At 34.7% G+C, this 21724-nt stretch overlaps 1 protein-coding gene across 3 annotated transcripts in view; it reads right to left on the bottom strand.

Moving 5' to 3' along the window:
* The window catches only part of LOC133185176 (serine/threonine-protein kinase LATS1-like), a 37276-nt gene that overhangs the window by 3097 nt on the left and 12455 nt on the right, over positions 1-21724 (bottom strand). For all 3 annotated transcript variants that reach the window (XM_061320239.1, XM_061320240.1, XM_061320241.1), the window contains 4 exons: positions 16025-16088; positions 13337-15808; positions 2716-2895; positions 1509-1615 (listed from right to left, as the gene is read on the bottom strand). In XM_061320239.1, coding sequence (XP_061176223.1) covers positions 1509-1615; positions 2716-2895; positions 13337-15808; positions 16025-16088 — 2823 coding nt within the window. The remainder of the gene's footprint in view (positions 1-1508; positions 1616-2715; positions 2896-13336; positions 15809-16024; positions 16089-21724) is intronic.

Below are 21724 nucleotides of genomic sequence, written 5' to 3'. Positions count from 1 at the left end.
CCCCAGCAACGAACATGTAACAGACAAAATATGACTTACAGCAATGCAACATGAACATATTTATACTTTATTTTTCATAACTATCACTCCTACAGTCTGTTAACGTCATAGCTATCCCAGCACATCAGATATCCGCACAAATACAATATCTATCATAATACATGTAGTGTTAACACCATAGCTATCCCAGCACATCAGATATCCACACAAATACAATATCTATCATAATACATGTAGTGTTAACACCATAGCTATCCCAGCACATCAGATATCCACACAAATACAATATCTATCATAATACATGTAGTGTTAACACCATAGCTATCCCAGCACATCAGATATCCACACAAATACAATATCTATCATAATACATGTAGTGTTAACACCATAGCTATCCCAGCACATCAGATATCCACACAAATACAATATCTATCATAATACATGTAGTGTTAACACCATAGCTATCCAAGCACATCAGATATCCACACAAATACAATATCTATCATAATTATCCTACCAAGTGTAAACGTCACAACTTTACAAGACTAATCAATTATCGATACAAATAATATATTTCTCATAATTAAAACTTCTGCCAAGTGTTAACAATCAAATATCCACTCACACACTTTAATGGACCCAAAATTCATTATCACTTAGTCTAACCTAGTAGCACCCACAGTGTAATATAAATTATCCCCCTCCCCCTCCCAAATACCCCTCCTAAGCCCCAACCCCTTTAACTAAGCTGTTATTTCTACAATATGTATAATGAACAATAATGGAAAAATAACAAAATTGTTCTTTTCCCATTCTTTTTTCTTCCTTTACGTGTCAATAAAGTGCACAATGTGCTGCTCATGTGGTATGAATGGGATTCCGACTCTTATTTGAACTTCTATGATTGATCATCAAAGGTAATTTGAAAGAAAAAAATTAAAACAATGTCGATTTAACACTTTGTGGTGATTTATCATATGACAGAAAGATGAATGTTCGAGCTCTGTGACAAGCAAGCATAAGGTACGTACTGCTTTGACAGAATTCAAAATACACCTCACTCATAAACAAGGGTCAAAGTTCAGGAAAACTAGAACAGATCTTTATGATTAACTTGATGAGAGGAAAATTAGATGGCACAGACATACATGTTATCCTATCGTTAAGACTCGATTAAATTCTGATCCCCCCCCCAAAAAAACTTTTTTAAAAACAATGCCACCTGACCATTTTTGAGGAAACTGAATCTTTTTATATAAACTTGTCTCTAGAATGAGTCTGTCCTTTGCCCCATATTTGAGGCTTAAATAAAAAAAAGACACTCAGGTTAGAATTATTGACTTCAACCCTTTCACATGATGTCAACTGACAATGTCCCATATACCATAGATCATTCTCCTATAGATGTCACACTGTTTTGAGGTGAACTCACAAGGGTTATTGCCCCTATAAATTCAATGTTAACTGACTTTGATTAAGGAATTTTGCTGCTCTAAAAATGATCTCACCTTCCATTGGGTCTCGGCCGGAGTATTGGCATAGAAGGGAGGTTGTCCAACTAACATCTCATAAAGTATAACTCCTACACTCCACCAATCACAGCAGGAGGTGTAACCTAAAAGTAGCCAATCAAAAACATGGATACATAGTTTAAAAACATGAAAATTGGGTGATGTTTACAACTTAATTGATCACATATTGACATTACACTGTTGCATGAAATAAACATTTAAAAATGTCTTATGATTGACTTTGATATTGAAATTAGCAAATATACCAAATTAATATTAAGCATGTTAAAACAGTCTACTACTGTATAGGGGATAAAAGAATTGTGGTGTTAATTTTTGCTCTACTCCGAGTCAAGACACTTCCCGCAGCCTTTACAACAAGATACAAAGATGCCGCTAGGGGACTCCGATGTGGATGCTTTTTTTTTTAAACCACAAATATTAACAAGACAGTTCTTATAATATATTGACATAAAATCGGAGGATCAATTATTCCATCAACTAGACCCTCCCTGACCATAGATAAAAATACATGGTTACTGTCTTGAAATATCAGTGATATTTGGGCGAGGGTAAAAAAACCTGATAGAGGGTGAGGCTTGTTGAGCCTCTATCACGTTTTCAACCCGAGTCCAAATATAGCTTAAATTTCAAGACAGTTATCATGTATTTTGTTATCCAGCGGCATAGTTTTACATTTGACCTTCAAATTAACAAGTTGAATCCATTTTCAACAAATTTAGGCACATCTAAGATGCCACTGTGTAAACAAAGCAATATTGATGACATCACATGTTGGATGTACATGGCTATATTAATGCAGTGACTGACTATAGCTTTGGTTTATGCCTCTGTGGGTTACCTTCAACCTTTGGTCAATACAAGCAGTGGTTGCAGGATACAATACTAACAGCTCTGTAAAATGACAGGGTAAAACAATTCCAACAGCCTCCCTTAAATAACCTCCCAGCTAAAATAACCAGACAAATCTAAGTATGGAGAGGAGTCATTAACTGGGATATCATACAATAGGCACCCCAAGCCAACCTTCTGAACATTGTCTTCATAAAACAATTCATGAAGATCTTAGTGTGTACCTTGCTTGAGAAATGTTGGCTGAAAAATTTTCCCAAAAAGTTTAGTATATAGACCACTATCTGGATACTGAAGCAGAAGACCAACAAGGTATCAAACCAATGTTTACCTTCTCGAAGAAGCACTTCCGGTGCGATGTAATTGGGTGTCCCTACCAATGAATGAGCGAGACACCTGTGTCGTTCTCGCTGCCGACGTCGCTCGAGTGGTTTGAGTATTTCGTTACAGCGGCATTCTACTTCCATTGCACAACTAACATCCATGGAGTCCTGACGAGGATGAAGTCCATCTACAAAATTACAATTAGAACTGAAACAGTGTAACACACGAATCTCCAGGGACTGCTAAAATCAGAATTTAAAATTCAAACATTGTACAATGAAATACACAAATTTCCAGGGACGACTAAAATTGAAACAATTATACGGTGAAACAGACGATTCTCCAGAGATGACAAAAATTGAAACATTGTACAGTGAAACACACAAATCTCTGGAGACAACTATTATTGCTTCCTTTTAGTACCTAGTTTATTAATTATTTTTAAGTAATTAGCATAATAAGGTGCAAAAATATCAGTTTATTATCGCCATTTTCACAGTATTTGTGCTAATTGTGTTGCACTTGGACCAAAAAATAAAAAGTCAAACAGCACATTATTGACATGTTTTCTAGAAAGTACAATATCTATGCAAATGAGTCCCAAATTTTTTTTATATAAGCATTCTTACGAAAAAAGTTATGCGAAGTCAAATTTTGGGCGAGACCTTGTGTTGCGGACACTACATTACACCTGTTATGTCTAAAATAAAATATTAAAGATATTTATTTATTCCAAACTTCTTGCAGGTTTTGATTATGTACCTAATTGCAGTGAAATAAAAGAAAAATCTTATGGTTCTCTTTGAAAACAAAAATTTTATTCACATTAATGACTTGCTAATTTTTTTGCCTAATTTATCTCCCTTCCTTAAGTTTATCTACTTTTACAATCACACATAAGACCTATATAATTATCATGTGAAAATTAAATTGAATACTTCTAAATTTCAAATACATTTGTCATAACACCCTGGATATCTTCGTTTGTATCTTGTCTAGCTTTGAAAATGCATAGAATTTTTGTTGCGGACACTACAAGTAACCATAAGAATAATCTTTTGTCATTTTTATAAAAATAATTGTTGATAAATGTTCATTTCTAGGCTGAATTATATACCACCGGATCAACTCTTGAAAATGTATCATATAAAAAGATGCAGAATGTGGTTTATTGAGATGAAAATAACCACATAACAAGGACCATTAATTATTTCTTGATGTATAATTGTTTTGCAGTTTTAAAAAATGTCTATGATTTTACTTATTTTAATATAATTAAAGAAGTTATAACAAATAGTTTTATAGATAAATTCAATGAATTAAAGAATTTACTGAGGCATCCATAATTTTTTTTCAGTATTGAAATTGTTGCGGACACTACAATATATTGAATATTGCTATATGACACCATATTTGGTTTGAATGGAGTAAACTGAAAATCTTAATCTCTAACTAGTTCTATATGTACAGTAAATGGTGTTATATTATAGGGAAATAAAAAAGGCTAGTCAAAAATGGCTACCCAGCCTTTGAAGTGTTATCTTGTACAAAAATCACCATTTGTTATCTTAATCCAGTTAACTAATTGTATTATCAAAGGAGCAAAATATCAGAGAAGTGTTTTACATTTCAAAAATATTTATTGAAATAAAAAGTGAAAATAATAAATGAATGTGGTATATAGTTATTACTGTAGTGTCCGCAACACAACTGTATTAATTAGAACTAGACTTATTAATTAACAATTAACATCTTGATATATTCTTTAGTTTCCACTTATTCAGTTTTAAATACCACATGAAAATTAACTTTCAATATATAACATAAGACTGACAATTGAAAGATTTTGAATATTATGTATAAACAAGTCGTTATGGGTGTTATTCAAAGTATGAAGTTATAGTTCCACTAAGTTTTGTAACCTTACATATTTGTATTGAATATTTGGACAATTATAGTGATGATCAATTGAAATCATGTTACATTTTTTTGAAGAAACTGTGAATTTAAAAAGCTGTTGCGGACTCTACAGCGTTGCGGACTCTACAAAACACAATATATTTGCCAGAATTCCAAGCAACACTGAGCTAAAGTCTGATATTTTTTGGTAGATACATTAGTAGCTGTACTGGCCTCTTACATGTAAAATAAAAGAAATATAATTCATAATGCATTCCAGAATAAGTACATGTTGCGGACACTACAGAATTTTGGGACATTTTGATGCCAGTAAGAAGAAAATGTGTCATTTTCTTAAGTTTCGAAGAATCCACTCAAACTTTTCTCTACTGTTTCATTTATCATTTAACTCTAATTTTAAAATGAACCTAAAGTAAGAGTAATGCATTAACATATATTTTTTTAAACTGCAAGTTCAAACAGTAGAATTTTATTAAATTTCATAACGTATCTGCATTTTCACATATTTATAAACATTATTTCGCTAATATTTTGTTGATTTACATACAGTAAACTGCATATAAAAGAGGGATAATTTCACAATGATTTGACATCTATAACTAAGAGTTTTTATTGTAAATCTCCTGAAACAAAAACTGGAAAACAAAGCCATTTTTCAGCTGCAACAGCATAACGCAAAATATACCCCATATTTTAGGTAGTAAATCTTTAATATTTTAATTGTCTAGAACATGGGAGTGTTATATATCATTTAACTTGTTAGGGGTACCATTTTGTCATAATTTGGTCATAATTGTTAAGGGTTTAATCATATATTTTGATGCAGAGTGCATCATAACATAAGTGAGTATGAAAAAACACAAATACTGTGAAAATGGCGTATACAAGTGATATTAAAGCATGAATTTGCAAAATTGTTCACTAAACGGTAAACCTAACAGTCTAAACAAGGTAAACCTGTTTTACTGTATTGGAAATGCAAATTTTTAGAATCCATTAATTATTGATATTGTACAACAGCACAACAGCAAAAGTAGATGTTAATTATCTGAATAACCATAACCATAATTCAAATATAGTTACACTGAACAGAATCCATGTGTTTGTTTGAGACACTTAATAAGATACTACTGCAGCAATATGACCACCGTGAAAATGGTTCCAGTATAATAAAGAATGCCATCACTTGTAATACGACATTACGTACTCTTGTAATACATTACGTACCCTTGGTACTATAACTCATAACTTTACATACTGCTAACTATTCATGTCTACAATGAGTAATCTATATCCACAAAATAATTCTAATTCAGTAAGCCCATTTTTAAAAAAATTGTACTGACTTATTGTTTGCCCTCTACCGACCTACTGATTAAAAACGGCCTGACTCAAAACTTTTTTTAACCTCCTGGAAAGAATTACTTTTTAATTCATTCTTAAGTTATCTCATCCCATTAATAACTATTTTGACTTAATATTTCCAAGTTTTTTAAAAAAAAAATCCCCTAGGACCTACCCAATATTTTAATACTGAGTTGGGAGATGGCAACCAAACATTTTATTAAAGATGGCCTAAGAACATCAGTGATATTATATATAAATATTTACAAAACCAAACTGAGGAATGCCATTAATTAAATACAGTGAAGAATCCAGAAATCAAAAATGGAACACATGGTCAAATCAAAGTACTTAAAGTACAGAGAGCCTGGCTCATTTACAGAGTAGACTTTTCTACATGAAACATCATCGTCGGATACCCACGGGTGATCTCGTCTTTACTCATCATCCGTTGGCAAACTCGCCGAAAAATCGTCGTATGTAATTAATATGCGTGGGTCATTTGATTGGCTTCTGAACAGAGTCGCGATGGCAAATCAACGAATTAAAGTTCAGGTTATGTATGTTCGGCAATGCCAAAACTATTCCGTAGTTAACAGGCCCTAGTTAACACACTGATTGCTAATAAACCCACTCACCGGTGCATTTTGCAGTTTGAAAAAGGTACTCCCTTACAATTTCTGACTGGTATTTAATGTCAGTGACCTGTGCGAATTGACTTTAATCATTTTAAAACGAACTTCGCTCGTTTTAACGAGCGTCAAAATGTTTACCATAAATAGCAAACTAATAAACATATTTTCAAAATTGAAGAGTTCCAACTTTTTGATTGGTTTTCTATAATCAACAAATTAGCATATTTTACAGCGATATTTCAGCGAGTTTGCCCACAGGTGATGAGTAAAGACGAGATCACCCGTGGGTTTCTGACGATGATGAAACATGCATGATACATGTACATTGCAAAAACAGATATATAAATAATATGTAACACAAACAATAAAAAATAATAATAATAATAATGATACTTATAAAAATAAGGGCTTCAATGACATTTTATTTAAAAACTATTTTAAAAAATTTGATGAAAAATTTATTTTAAAATATCAAATTTATATATGATAAACCAAATTTATTTTGGGGACCTAATACCACGGTCCAAATTTATCAGGGTCAGAGTTAACCTGAATGTAAACAAACGGGTCAGCCTGGTTCCCTCTCCTGCTTTTCTTCATCTTTGTAGATAAATAGGCTATGACAACATTGACCATCAAAAAACCTTATAGCAAATGAACTATGGTGTTTGACTTAGGACTGAATTATTTAGCGCTTCTATTATCTCAAAAGCGATGATTGAGAGTAAGTACTATATTTTAGCACATAACTTTAATTTGGTGGCTGTGGGGTCAACATCCTGCTTGAACAGGCTGACTATAGCCAGCAATTGTTTTTTGAGCAATAAGCCCAGCTAAAAATGAATTTCAATGGAACTGACATAATTTTAACAATATATATCATATATATACATTATATACAAAATATTACAGTTAAACCTTGTTATCTCCAACTCACTGAGACAGAGAAAAAAAAAATTGAGATATCCAAGGATTTAAGATGTCAAGGGCAAAATATTTAAAAGAAATGGTTGGAACTTCCAAATCATTTCAACATATCTGTGGTATTCAAGATATCAATGTGCGAAATACCAAAATTCACCTTGATTTAATGTTTATAAATTCAACAATGTGTTGAAAGTCACTGAACTTAAAGGCTATGTGAAAAATTCCAAGTTTAAAAAGGTCATTAACACAAATATATCTTAAAGAAACATTAAATTTCATCAAGTGTTATACACAATGGAAGCAACATTTACAACTTGTCTCCCAAAAAGCAGATGTCTTACTGTTTATTAGTTAATTTTAATATAAAGTTTCGACAAATGAAGACATAGGTTTACATAGCTGTTCTAAAGCCTCCATTACGCCTGACTATATTTTTTTATTATTACATAAAAAATGACATATATGGCACTTCATAGTTTTCATTTTTTTTTATACTAAATCAGTTTGGTCCATCATTCGCCCATTTATATTGGATTTTTACTCTGTCCTTCGGTAGCCAAACTTCTTCTATCTTAACCTCTATCTAAATAAATACCAGGAAAGAATTTCATGTCACTAGACAAAAATTAAGTACTTTAAAATCATGACACGGCCCCCTATGGTGACAAGGGAAAGACTGTTTGTTTACTTTTTCGGGTAGTTAGTAAAATCCTTTGTAATCATTAACAAATCATTAAGTTTGATACTGGCAGTTATTGTCAATGAGAGTGTATGTATATTACAGTCTGGAGAACATGACCGCGAAGTTGTCAAAACTCTCGAAAAGATTAATGCACCGTCATGAAAATAATTTTGTAAAATGGTGGGTGTGTTTATTTACAAAAGAATATCACAATGTTTGATCAACATTATCCTTCAGTGATTCAAAAACAACTTGACAAATAAGTTCTCCTCGTGATACAAGAAGGAATGCTGATTATCTGTTTATATTTGTTGATATGCTTCACTTGGTAAATCCTCAATAACTGTTGTATGATAAAAAATACTGATTTGACCACATTCCAAAACCTCGGAAATTCTTCAGCAGTCTGGCCTATCACAGTCTGATATAGCAGTGCTGATTTATTTCATCTGTTTCTCTGTTTAATCGTCCATTAACATGATTAGAAAAAATTTAATGGGCATATAGATCCTTTCTTTATCATCAATATCTCAGCATCTACTGGGGGGGAATGTATACCATCAAATTCCTTTCACTCTGAATTCAAAATACTCACTTAAATAGCAGTTTTGAAAACCATCTCTACTTGATCAATCAATGGATGCAGAAATATACCCATTTTTTTTTTTGGGGGGGGGGGGTGTACTTTAATTAATTCTAGATTAGCACCTCTTTTAGAAATTTACCTGTACATAATCATGATAAAGGATGATAATATTAAGCTGGAGTACCTTAATAATTATTTCACACTGACTAGACAACTTGTGGGTTTGTGACCCCAGAGACAACAATGTCAGGAATTTGTAACTGAACCTCAGAACATTGATATGGGTATACATAATGAATGGTAAATGAACCAGCTAAGAACAGTCCTAATTACTAGATTGTCAAGGATTACACAAGAATGATACAGAGCTCTCCAATTGTTGTACAGAAAAATGGGACATAAGATCGACCTCCCTTTGGTGTAATGAAGCATTATGGATAACATAATCCCTGCACGTAAACTTACTGACATGCACTAAATGTTGAAAAATACACTCAGTTAATTCTTGTCAGGTATCTTTAAAAATATGTATCGCAACACTTGACATAACAATTGTAACACTGTCTGTACTCAAAATTGTCTCCCTTCATAATTAAGTAAAACATGGCATTATACATAGAATATACTGTGCAATCTGTGCTTATATATTGTATATGTAAATATACATAAAATCAATTATAATTACATTATATTTGTCTTAATTAAATAATAAACTGATTAAAACTACCAGTAATTGTATACGTTTCCAGTCAAATCTTCACAAAAAACCAAATCGTAATGAATTTAAAATTGTACACCACTATTGTGAGTGGTTACATAGCTGCAGATCTGTGGCCTGCTGGTCTAAAAAAATTGGGATGGAGAATCGAGAAAAGTGCATTTTTTGTGCGCAATAAACATTTACTTTTTCAATGGGTGGCACTGTAGCTCTCTGGTGGTCCATCCCAATTTTTTCAGACCAGTGAGCTACAGATCTGCAGCTAGTGGTTACAGTCTTATCCACTTTGTATCCACATTTAAATGCATCATCCTCATGATTATGTAAGTCTTAAGTTATCCACCATTTTGAATATTAAATGATTCCATTGTGTCTTTTTTCTAGATGTCATTGTCTTCTTTTCACTTCTTTTCACTTTTTATAATTAAAACATTTTTTCATTGTTAAAACCACAACAAGCTTACACTTATCGTGTTTATCCATCTTCCAAATTCACTTGATATATATCCACTTTTTAATCCAAAACACACTTAGTGTCTTATCCACATCATAGAATTACACTGTCATATCCACATTTATTATCCACTGAGTATCCACATCACAGAATTACAGTCTTATCCTCTTTGTATCCACATTTATTCTCCTGTGATCTATATAGAGTCAATCCAGGAGAACTTACAAACAAAACTTATCCACATCCATCCTCACAGGTATTGTGTCAATTGTTAATGTCATATATTAATTCTGGGTCAATAGAAAGGCATCACAATATACATTACCATATATGATTACTTATACATCACATGTTTACTCCTTTTTCTAGTGGATATCACTCTTTTAGTAATTTTTTCACATATCCTAATTTGTATAATTTGCAGTCTGGGGTCTTGTGATGTCATATAAACAAATATGTGTGATGAGGAGATTGTAGCTCTACTGGTTTGTACCAATTTTGTACCAGGACATATAACATTTTTCATTTTTTTTAAATTACAGAATAGTGTATCCTGATGTTTTCTAAAATCTTCTAGTTTTTTTTTTTGTTTGTTTGTTTTGTTTTGTTTTGTAAGATGCAATATTCACAAAAAGTGAATGGGATTGGGCAGCAGACACAGACTATTTTAGCCCTCTTCCTCTACCAGTTTTTATTGAAAAGAAAGAAAAATACAATAGAAGTAGCATTTTTTATGCATTAGTAAATCACCCCCCCCCCCCAAAAAAAAAAATACTGTAGGAGGACTAGTGTTAATTCTGAAAGACATGATATAAGAATATAGCATGATGTATTGCACTTTTAAAATAATACAAAACTTTATCTACAACATGAAGTCATTTTCCCCATATATATACATTCTGTTCCTATAACAGACACATACATGTACTACAGTGCTAAGTTAGTGTATAAATATATATTTATCCTAAGGTCAAAAATTCTTGTGTCCTGTGGTTTTGCTTTAGCTATAAATTCCCAAGATTCTTCCTGTTGAATTCCAGAGATTTTCATATTAATGTGTTTAGCTAATTTTAACACATAATCACAGACAAGTTAATGAACTTATTATTTTAATGGGTAAATAAATTAATGCCTAATTTAGACTAAATCAACAATTATTTTTCCCCTTAATTAACAACTCACCAATCACTACTTCGTAAATTATAATTTACTTTTCTTCCAAAAATAAAATATGAGGCCAACAATAAAAATTTATTTGTTTGTTGTACTCAACAACCTATCAAAATTGCCCCTACCTGAGCAATCTGCTTCTAAATCAGTTCTTTAATTTTAAAAATATTTTTTTGTTTCTGGGAAAATACATATCATATAACTTAATAACTTAAATTAGGTTCCATATACAGTTGAACTTCCGTATCTCAAACACTGATATCTCGAATACCATGGATACGTCAAAGTAATTTTGAAGTTCCAACCACTTATTCTTTAAGTATTTTACCCTTGATGTCTCAAATCCTCAGATATCTTTTCTCGGTCCCATCGAGTTTGACATAATGAGGTTTGACTGTATTTTTGGGGTCTTGTTTTATTTACAAGCACCTGAACTCTGTCGATGAAGGTAAGAATCTTGGAGAAATAAATGTGTAACTCTGTAATTTATAACATTTATAATTCTGTTAGATACCCTCCCCCCCCCCCCCAAAAAAAAATAAATCAATAAATAAAAACCTACCTATTTACCCACATTGAAAAATATGGGTCGGAATACATCAAAAAATAGTCTTGAAATATATATCTCAGCTTAAACACCCCCCCCCCCAATCTAATTCTAATTTTTCAGCAACAACACTAAAATCTTATTTTGGATCCAAGTCTTTTTGCACTTGAACACTTGACATTAAAATTTCATTAAGGCCTAAAAGAAAAAAAAAATTAGAATTTATTTATCAAATTCCTGGGTCTTTTTTCATTGCTTTTATTCCGTGTGATGAAATCCACACAATTACCTCAAAGGTTTTTAACACAACAAACAAAACACCCCAATACAAAGACTACTATCTTCTGGGGGGAAATTAGACCTCCAATTCCAGGCATTCTTACCCGATTACATTCCATTTAATAAGGAGAAATATTTAGCATTGCCTGATACCATCTTGATGTGAAATATCATTTCAGAAAAATAAATTATACAGACAAAAACCTTATTGTTACAGCAAAACCTAATTTACATTGCTCAGTGTAATTTTTAAAATCCAGATGTCAAAAGGTTATATCTTGTCAAAAGAATATTATTGATGTTCCACAAAGGACTGCACTGGGTTTAAGGTATTCTTCTATCATAAAGAAATACTGACTGTTACTCATTAAACCAGAGCAATTCACTGCAGACATGTCACTGTAGCCCAGGACAAAGGACCAGGAAACAGTCCAAGATTTAAAAGTCAAAATTTCTGTTTTTCATAAATGAACACTAATTAACATGATGCTTGAAAATATTAAAATTGGGAACATTAATGGAAACATTTTTTTTAAATAAGATTTTAAAGTTTTGTGTTTTCTATTTATGACAAAAAATTCTGTCTTAAGTTTAAAACTGCTTCTTGATCTTAAGTTGTTAATCCCAAGGTCAGAACAAGTCATTGCAATCTGAGTCACAAGTTCATTTATAAATACAGTATATAAAAAGTAAAGTTACAATTCTAGATGTCCATATCATTATATAGATGTATATGTTTTGTTCACTAGAACCAAACATAAGCTTACAGAAAAGAATACCCAGGTAAGTATAGGATTAAAAACAGGTTCCTAAACATGATTCAAACAGTGTCACATAAGGATATTCAGTTTTTCAATGATTAATAATCATAAAATCATTATGCTCCTTAAATCCATGCACGCAGCATACGCATCAAAATTGGTGATAAAGTAATTTTTTTCAAGAACCTGAACCAAATGTCTTACTTACATAAAAAAAGCAGATTAGGCCAACTTTAAAATAATGTTCATTTGCACTCTCTCGACTCAGGGTGAAAAAATTGGGTCAGTAGGTAGGTGAGTAATTTTTTTCTCAGAAAATTTCAATTTCAGAGCTGAATTTTCGAAATCTTTTTTCCAAAATGCATAAAAAAAAAAATAATTGCTTCCTGGAGTGGAGGTTAAATAAAGTTTTGAGTCGGGCCATTTTTAGCCAGTTGGTCGGGAGAGGACAACCAAACAATTTTTTGAAGATGGTCTTGAGGAATCACCTCGCTATAAATATATTAAGTTAGAAGACATTATGTCATCTGAATGTCATGAAAACTGTAAATAAGAAATATTCAATAATCCTTTAAATTCAAATGAGAAAAGGGTTGAATACCAACCTTTTTGATAATACTTAGAGTTGTGTGTCCATCGAAACCCGGTACACAGGCCAAAGTCTGTCAACTTGAGGTGGCCATCCTTATCTATCAGAATATTGTCTGGTTTGATGTCTCTGTGTATAAATCCCATCTTATGCACACTTTCAATGGCTAGCACTAATTCAGCGACATAGCACTGCGCTAAATCTTCCTTGAAAATTCCGAATTTGATTAGAAGTCCCATTAAATCCCCACCCGGTACATAATCCATCACAAAATAAAGGTTATCACGATCCTGAAAGGAATAGTATAACTTCACAACCCACTCATTGTCAGCTTCCGCTAAAATATCACGTTCGGCTTTCACATGAGCAACTTGGTTTCGTTTTAACACATCACTTTTCCGTAATGTTTTCATGGCATATAAATGACCTACATCTCTTTTCCTCACTAACGAAACTTCCCCAAATGCCCCAACCCCAAGAGTTTTGATCTTTTCAAACAGACCTCTTCTCATTTTGGCACGACGTAATCTGATATAGTTTGACTCTTTTTGATTTAACATTCTACGCATTTGTTGCTGAGCATCCTCTGAAAGACCTACTTTGTTCATCTCACGTTCTAACTGAAACCTCCTCGTCACCCGCTCCTTGCAAGCCTTTAAAACATTTTCCACATGCTGTTCCATGTAGAATTTGAAGGCTTGTGGTGAGTAGTTTTTTAATCGTCCCTCAGGGCGAAGTCTATCACAGTCCTTGAACTCATTTTTCCTCTCCGGCATAGGAGAGGTGCAGCGAGTTTTCTCTTGAGTACTACTCGCGTCTGACACAGTTGATAAGGTCTCGTCAGTTTCATCCTCCTTGTTTGCACCATTCCCAAGGTTACCATTTATATTCGGAGTCTGTTTATTGGGAGGGGGCGGTATTGGAGGAGGTCCAACCCCCACATTTGGCTTGGAGGTGGGAACAGGGGGAGGGGAGGCCTCCAAGTTTTCTGACACTTGGACTAAAGGCACACGGGGAGGAATGGGGGGTTGAGGGCTATCACTGTGATACACAGGGGGTGCCGTCGTATGAGGCACCTGTAGTGGAGTGAACCCCTGTGGAACATGAGGGGACATGGCCGTAATTTGGTGATGTAATTGTGGGGGAAGATGTGGATACTGGGAAGCAGTCTGGTTGTATTGCGGCACGGGTTGTAAAATTGGTTGAACCACCTGAACAGACCTCCCAGGGTAAGGAGGTGGTGGCTTGTCAGGAATATCAGAGTTCGTAGAAGGAGTAGAAGTGGTTGAATGAATGGACATGGGTGACTGATTCGTTGCTCTGGATGAGTTCGGAGAGTCTGATCTCGGTGTTGATGTGGGGGTATCAGATGCAGGACGATAATAAAGTCCATAGTGAACATTAGGGGCGAACTGGGGTGCACTTATGCGTGTTTGTATGCCCCGCTTTTGTCCTTGGCTCTGTAGATGTGCAGCGTACTGTTCTGGTGTCAACATCTGTGGAGACTGTCTAGTGATTTGGATCTGTATGTTGTTGGAGCCCTGTAGGTGTGTAGCTGAAGGAATCCCATTATTTGATGGATTAATTTGAGCCTGGTAAGACGATATGTAGCTTCCCGTCGTTGTCTGGGGGTTTTGTGGTGACTGGCCTGGACCAGTGGCCATTTGTAACATTGGTTTTGACACAGCCACACTTTCCACTGATTGCATCACAATCTGAGGTTGTTTTGCCCCCCATGTGTGCATTGGTTGGGGTTGTGAGGTCCCTATACTCTGTGGTTTAGGTAACTTTATTTGAACACTATTTAAATTGTTTCCAGAAATTTTCACTGTGGCGGGTGTGCTCGCCCGACTTTGGCTGTAAGGTGGGGGACATTTTATTGTGATATTCTGTCCATTAGCACTATTGATCACATTTGAAGGATAATGCACTGGGTGGCTCTTGGCATTCTGGATGATGACTGGCTGGCGGCCAACAGGACTCATTCCTCTCTGTGGCGTCACTGGACCACTTCCTGAAGACGATGGCGTTGATGGATTCTGGGATTGAGGAGGTGGTGGTGGGGTAGACTGAGCCACTTGAACCGTACTGAAAGCAATATACTGCTGGGGGTTAGTGGGGTTTGTCTTTAAAACCTGTCCCCCGGCTGGCTGGACCATCATAGGTGGAGCTTGAAGTCTCGCTGTGGTAGGAAGATTTCCTGTCATGGTGGTTTCCACGACAACTGTCTCTGTAGAAGAGGTGATGATTGGCGCTCGCGGAGGGACAGGAGGAGGAGTCTGATCCCCATTTACAGTGACACTGGGGGTGGATATGGGGGTTCCCTGCCTTGACGCAGGATTGACTTCATAGACAGGTGGCACCCGACTTGCGGCGGATGTCAGCGGTGAAGCGGTATCTGACCGCTGGTCCGATTCAGAGGGAGCCTTTCCGTACTTGGACTCAAAGCTTGGTTTTCTCTTGACAGGTTTTGAATAAGGATTTGCAACTACAAAGAAAACAAAAGGCAAAATTCATCATATTTTTGATATCTGAATTTTCTTTGTTATACTAAAGCACATTATGATAATTAAGGTACTGTAGCATAATTCTCATTTAAAAGCAAATACTACAAGTGAAAAAAGAAGTTTGTCTTGATATCTTTAATGATTAATTGTTGTTTTAATTTTTCTGTTCTTTGACACGTTGTACATGTTATACTTACTTGTTGTTTTCACTCCATTCTTTCCCTTTAGATCATTTAGTTTAGAAAGGCGGCTTGACAATTCCTGTGAGATAAATAATAAAACACCATATTATCTTTAATTCATTTTTGTGTGGGAGAATACAATTAAAAACTGAACAAAAATCTGACAATGTCAGGAAATTTCTCTGCACTATGCAAAAAAAACCTGCAGATTATAATGAAGACAAGCTGTCTAGAATCTCCCTAATTAATATTCAGGCTTTGTTCACACTTCAATACCTTTTATATATATATATATATATATATATATATATATATATATATATATATATATATATATGTAAATCCTTCAGCACCCTTTCCAATGCCTAAACAGTTTATTGCTAATAGATTTTTCCTTATAAAAATTCAGATTAGTTTCAAAAAGGAATAAAAGTTTATATAAAATAATACAGGTAATTCACACATTAAGATATTAATTCTGAATATCACATATTTTTATCATAATATTTATGGAAGATTACAGAGTTATAATAAAACTGTTGGCATATGTCTGTAAATATGAAGCCTTTTTACCCAAGCCTCAAAGATTCAAATGAACACTATGAATTAACTCTTATCAATAAATTGTCATAAATTATATTTCTTTCTGTCCGCTCAACACAATAAAAAAAATTATTCTTAACACATATGTATTATCATATATGGTTACGTGAGTCACTCCTTTTCTAGAAGCTATTTTATATATTTGAATAACCTAGGGCACAAAAGCTGGTTGAAGAATTAAATGTGTCACCCAGAATTAACAAGTTCTCGTTCATCACAAAAATGCCAAAGATTGTTTGCAAACTGATATACACCTGGGCCTGAAAACCATTGACATTGGAAAAAAGTTTATAAGGTGTTATAAAATTTCAACTCATCTAAAGATTTCCTCAGTTCTCTGCACTGAGATCAGAATAAGCAGTTAAAACAGTCATTCCTAAAGACCTCCAATATGACACCAGTACATTAAAAACTGCGTAAATTTATCCTTTAATTATAAATTGTGCTTTTTTGGGGGTCGTTTACATAGCAGCTGGAGTGTTGTATTATAGATGGCAGCGACAGATCAGTTTTGACATTTACAGCCAGGTCATTCTAGGTATTTTACTGAAGCAATTAGTTGCAATAATAAACGTTTTAAATATTAATCCCTTACGTACACACAACAGCAGTAATTTCTTTTCTCACCTCTGGCCCCTGTCCAATGTTATGTACAGAGAGGAATTTGCCCTAAGATACTTCAACTAATTACAACAGACCACATGTACCACATGTACATGTCCCTACATTTTTGTTCCTTCCGCAACTACTACTGGGATATTTAAAGATAAATGTTGTTCTCCATTTGACCATTAAGAAAACTAAATAAATGTGATACTGTTGATCAGAATTTTGAACTTCATCTCTCTCTCCCTCTCTTTCTCTCTCTCTTCCTCTCCCTTTCTCTTCTCTTTCTCTTCCTTTCTCTCTTCCTCTCTCTTTCTTTCTTTCTCTCTTCTTCACTCTTTTTCTCTCATAAAAACTTTAGAATCTGTTTTCATTTCTACAAAATGTCTGCATATGTCAATGTGTATTCTCTCTGTTTACGATTCTAAAAAAGTCCAGCTCCAATGATTTTGTCTTGTTTACTGATTTTAGATAGTGTATTCACAGATTTTCTGAGGACTAATACAATACCTACAGCTAGCTAGGAATCCCCACACACTGCATAACAAAAGGATTTAAAACTTCTCTAAGCTCCCCATTTAATGATGGCATTCATGTATATGCCTTTTGTTTAAATTTTGGGTTTTTTTTTTCAAAGCATGCAATTGCAAGATTTTGAATGCCTGTGATAATTAGGTACATAGAAGTTACAATTCCTATTTCCAGACTAAGTTGCTGATTGTAATTTGATAAAAGAAATTCCAGAAAGACAATGGTAGAGTAAGACCATTCTTCAGGGCCCGCTCCCAGTGTCATTACACACTTATTTAAAAGTAAGACAGTTTTCTTTTTATAGAATCAACTCATAACTTTGGCATTAAAATGTGGGTTTTATCATACACATAGTGTACACTGCTTCATTGCATAAATAACTGGAAGAAAAAAAAAATCATGTAGCGTGTTTGTTTTCACAGACATGGCCTTTGAGCAGCAATAACACAATTCACATTCTTCCCATTGTGGAGGTTTTGTTGGGCATTTGTAAGGAATGTCATGTTGGGTGTTTTAGCAGACAGGTAGTCTATATTAGTTTGGAAAGAAGTCCAAGGCAAACAAACATTCCACTACCCAAAATCCCTCTCTGTTCCCCGATGATAAGAATGCTAGAAACCCCACCCTGTGAGAGGAGAAATGAGAATGCTATCCCCCCACCCTACCCTGTGACAAGAAATGAGAATGCTATCTCCCACCTCACCCTGTGAGAGGAGAAATGAGAATGCTATCCCCCACCCTACCCTGTGAGAGGAGAAATGAGAATGCTATCCCCCACTTCACCCTGTGAGAGGAGAAATGAGAATGCTATCCCCCCATCCCACCCTGTGAGAGGAGAAATAAGAATGCTTTCCCCCACCCCACCCTGTGAGAGGAGAAATAAGAATGCTATCCCCCCACCCCACCCTGTGAGAGGAGAAATAAGAATGCTATCCCCCCAACCCACCCTGTGAGAGGAGAAATAAGAATGCTATCCCCCCACCCCACCCTGTGAGAGAAGAAATGAGAATGCTATCCCCCCACCCCACCCTGTGAGGGGAGATATGAGAATGCTATCCTCCCAACCCACCCTGTGAGAGGAGAAATAAGAATGCTATCTCCCCACCCCACCCTGTGAGAGGAGAAATAAGAAATCTATCCCCCTACCCCACCCTGTGAGAGGAGAAATGAGAATGCTATCCCCCTACCCCACCCTGTGAGAGGAGATATGAGAATGCTACCCCCCACCCCACCCTGTGAGAGGAGAAATAGGAATGCTATCCCCCACCCCACCCTGTGAGAGAAGACAGAAGATTGTTAGGCAAACCTCTCTTCCTCTCACCAGTAAGACTTGAAAAATGCTAAACAAGTCGTCTCAGCACAGACATGGATAAAGTATGCCTGTCCATTAAGCAGAGTACTGTGTTGTGAATAAAGGGGTTATGGACAACAATGCAAAGCAAAGATCTAACTTTGGTATTTCTTTTGCAAAAAATGATCACAAGACAAGGCTGGGGCTGACTTCTATCAGAAGATGCTGATAATTCAAAAGAAATCCCACACTTCAACAGGGGTTTGATCATGTTAAAACTAACAATTCTACCAAAGAGACAAAACTCTAAACTCTTGAGACTTAGTGAATCACAGAGACAATTGATTAAACAGACAGTCACACAGACATTGATGCGAGGCAGATCTACTGCAAGAAAAGACATCACTTCTTCAAAATATGTGATAATGAAGATTTATTAGAGTTATTTTTCCCACTAGATTTACTATTATTATGAAAATAGTTCTATTTTTGGAATTGTCTTCAAACAAAATAGATTTCAGTTCACTTCCGTTAATTTATGGTAATGACTCCTTCTGTAAGTCTTCTTGGAATGTCTTCATGTACACATTCAGGTCACAAGCATTTTGGGGTTATTAGACTTTTCTTGCATCGTTGAGATTCCAGAAATACCATTCTTCATAAACCAGAAATACCATCCTTAAATTGCTGTTGGGACAATAGAATAGACAAATACTAAGGGAACACCGATTGACCACCAAACTACATTCTCCGCTATAAGACAAACTCTTTTTTGTGGTGACCCTGATTTGAGGTTTAAATATCTTCAGGTATTTTATTCTTTATGATGTTTATACCGATTCATTCTTGGCATTCATCTAGACAATCCAGCGTAATCCTCCAGTCTTTTAAGACAAGGCTTAGATCCGATTCTTTCGGAACCTACACTTACAAAATCTGTCAATCACAAACAGATCATAGGCTTTAAATCTCTATCATCTTAAAATTTCTACATTAATTTTAATCATTTCTTTTTTTCTCCCCCCCCCCCCCCACGCAAATAGAAATGAAGAATAAATAATATATCCAAGAAATTTATGCAACATTAAAGCTCCTCTTTGAGATATTGTAAGAGCACTGTTGGTATGTGAGTTATATAACTTATATATCCTGCTATTGTCTGATTCAAAAAATAACAATTTACAGTAACCATGGTAACAGAGAGAAATTCCAACAGAACACCCCCAGAATTTCCAACCAATTAATTAAGTCATGCATTGCATGTATCTCTCTCTCTAAAAAAAATTGTGATGACTTGCTTTTTTCATTTTAAATACAATAAATGACATCTTATTAAGGCATTTTCTGCACTTTAAATTTTACATGGTAATTTCAATCCTGCGCTGCATTTACAGGAGGGTTAAATTGTGGTAATGACACAGGTCAAACTGCATAACTGACACAAAGAACTGTTACTGATGTTGAACACTAATATTTTTATTCTGCTGTTACCTGTAATATACCTGACAGTTAACAGGTGTAAATTACACACTGAACATCAACGTCTTACTGGTTTTATTAAAATTCAAGGTTTAAATACGTAAATAAGATTAAATTATGAATGTGGTCATGATCTTGATACATGCTTTAGCTTCTGATGTGTTGAGGATCATTTCATCTCCATTGTGGCTACATATTCTCTCATTTTTTTTTTCCTTGAAGTTTTTGAAGGTACATAAAAAACAAGAGCACCGCTAAGCAGAGCATCCCCTCACGCCAGGAACTTCACCGGTAATGGCAATGTCTCCATACAAGAAAAATTCTCAAAACGGACGTTAAACAAGATACACTCATCTAGGCCTAGTAATCAAGGGTATCCAGTATTACTATATAAAGTTTATAATAAGGTAAAGAAATTAAAATGTATTGTAATACTAGTTAAATTTTAACAAAAGTCAAGGTGCATACACTGTATCATGGGGAGGGGGGGGGGGGGAGGGGGGGAGGTTGGATCATAACAAGCATATGTGATTGGGCAGTTTCCCTTATTCCTAGCAGAAACATATCACGTATGTTCTAAATTTCATTAATTTACCTATCTGGGTAAACCTCACAGTAGCATGCAATATGCATCAAATCTGAAAATACGCACGGAAGTAATATTTTTTTTGTAGTGAAAAATGACAATATACCGGTGTTGAGATGTCAATGAATTCCTCAGGCCCCTTTTGTAAACACACACGCGTGGTAATTTGGTATTGAAACTGCGACGTTCATCAAATTATTTCAGTTACTCAGTGACAGAGATGACACTTTTAATTCATACAAACTTTCTCAAGACACGCACAATAATATGACAATACGCAAATACGAAGTGGAACTTACGAAGCAGCTCTATCGAAACGACCCGGATTTTAACCAATTTACCGGAAGTGAGTATTGTCAACTCGTACACAAAATTGCAGGGTTTGAAGGTAGTAAAAACGCGATATTTTAAGAACTATTTCACGGATTAACTTGAAAATGAATAGGATTCGTCCTTTTACAATGCCACATAAGTATGTGAAGGCTGAGAAATGATAGTGCAAAGGTTCTCTTTAAATCTTGCCCACAAGCTGTAACGGACACACTAACACACACACATACGCACAGTAGCGATGCTATATCCCCTCCGCAACTAGTTGCGTGAGGGGATAATGAACTAC

This window comes from Saccostrea echinata, unplaced genomic scaffold (assembly GCF_033153115.1).
Source record: "Saccostrea echinata isolate AGI-Se365-2 ecotype Australia unplaced genomic scaffold, CSIRO_AGI_Sech_v1 ptg000012l, whole genome shotgun sequence".
Lineage (NCBI taxonomy): Eukaryota > Metazoa > Mollusca > Bivalvia > Ostreida > Ostreidae > Saccostrea > Saccostrea echinata.
This window is presented reverse-complemented; position numbering and strand designations above follow the sequence as displayed.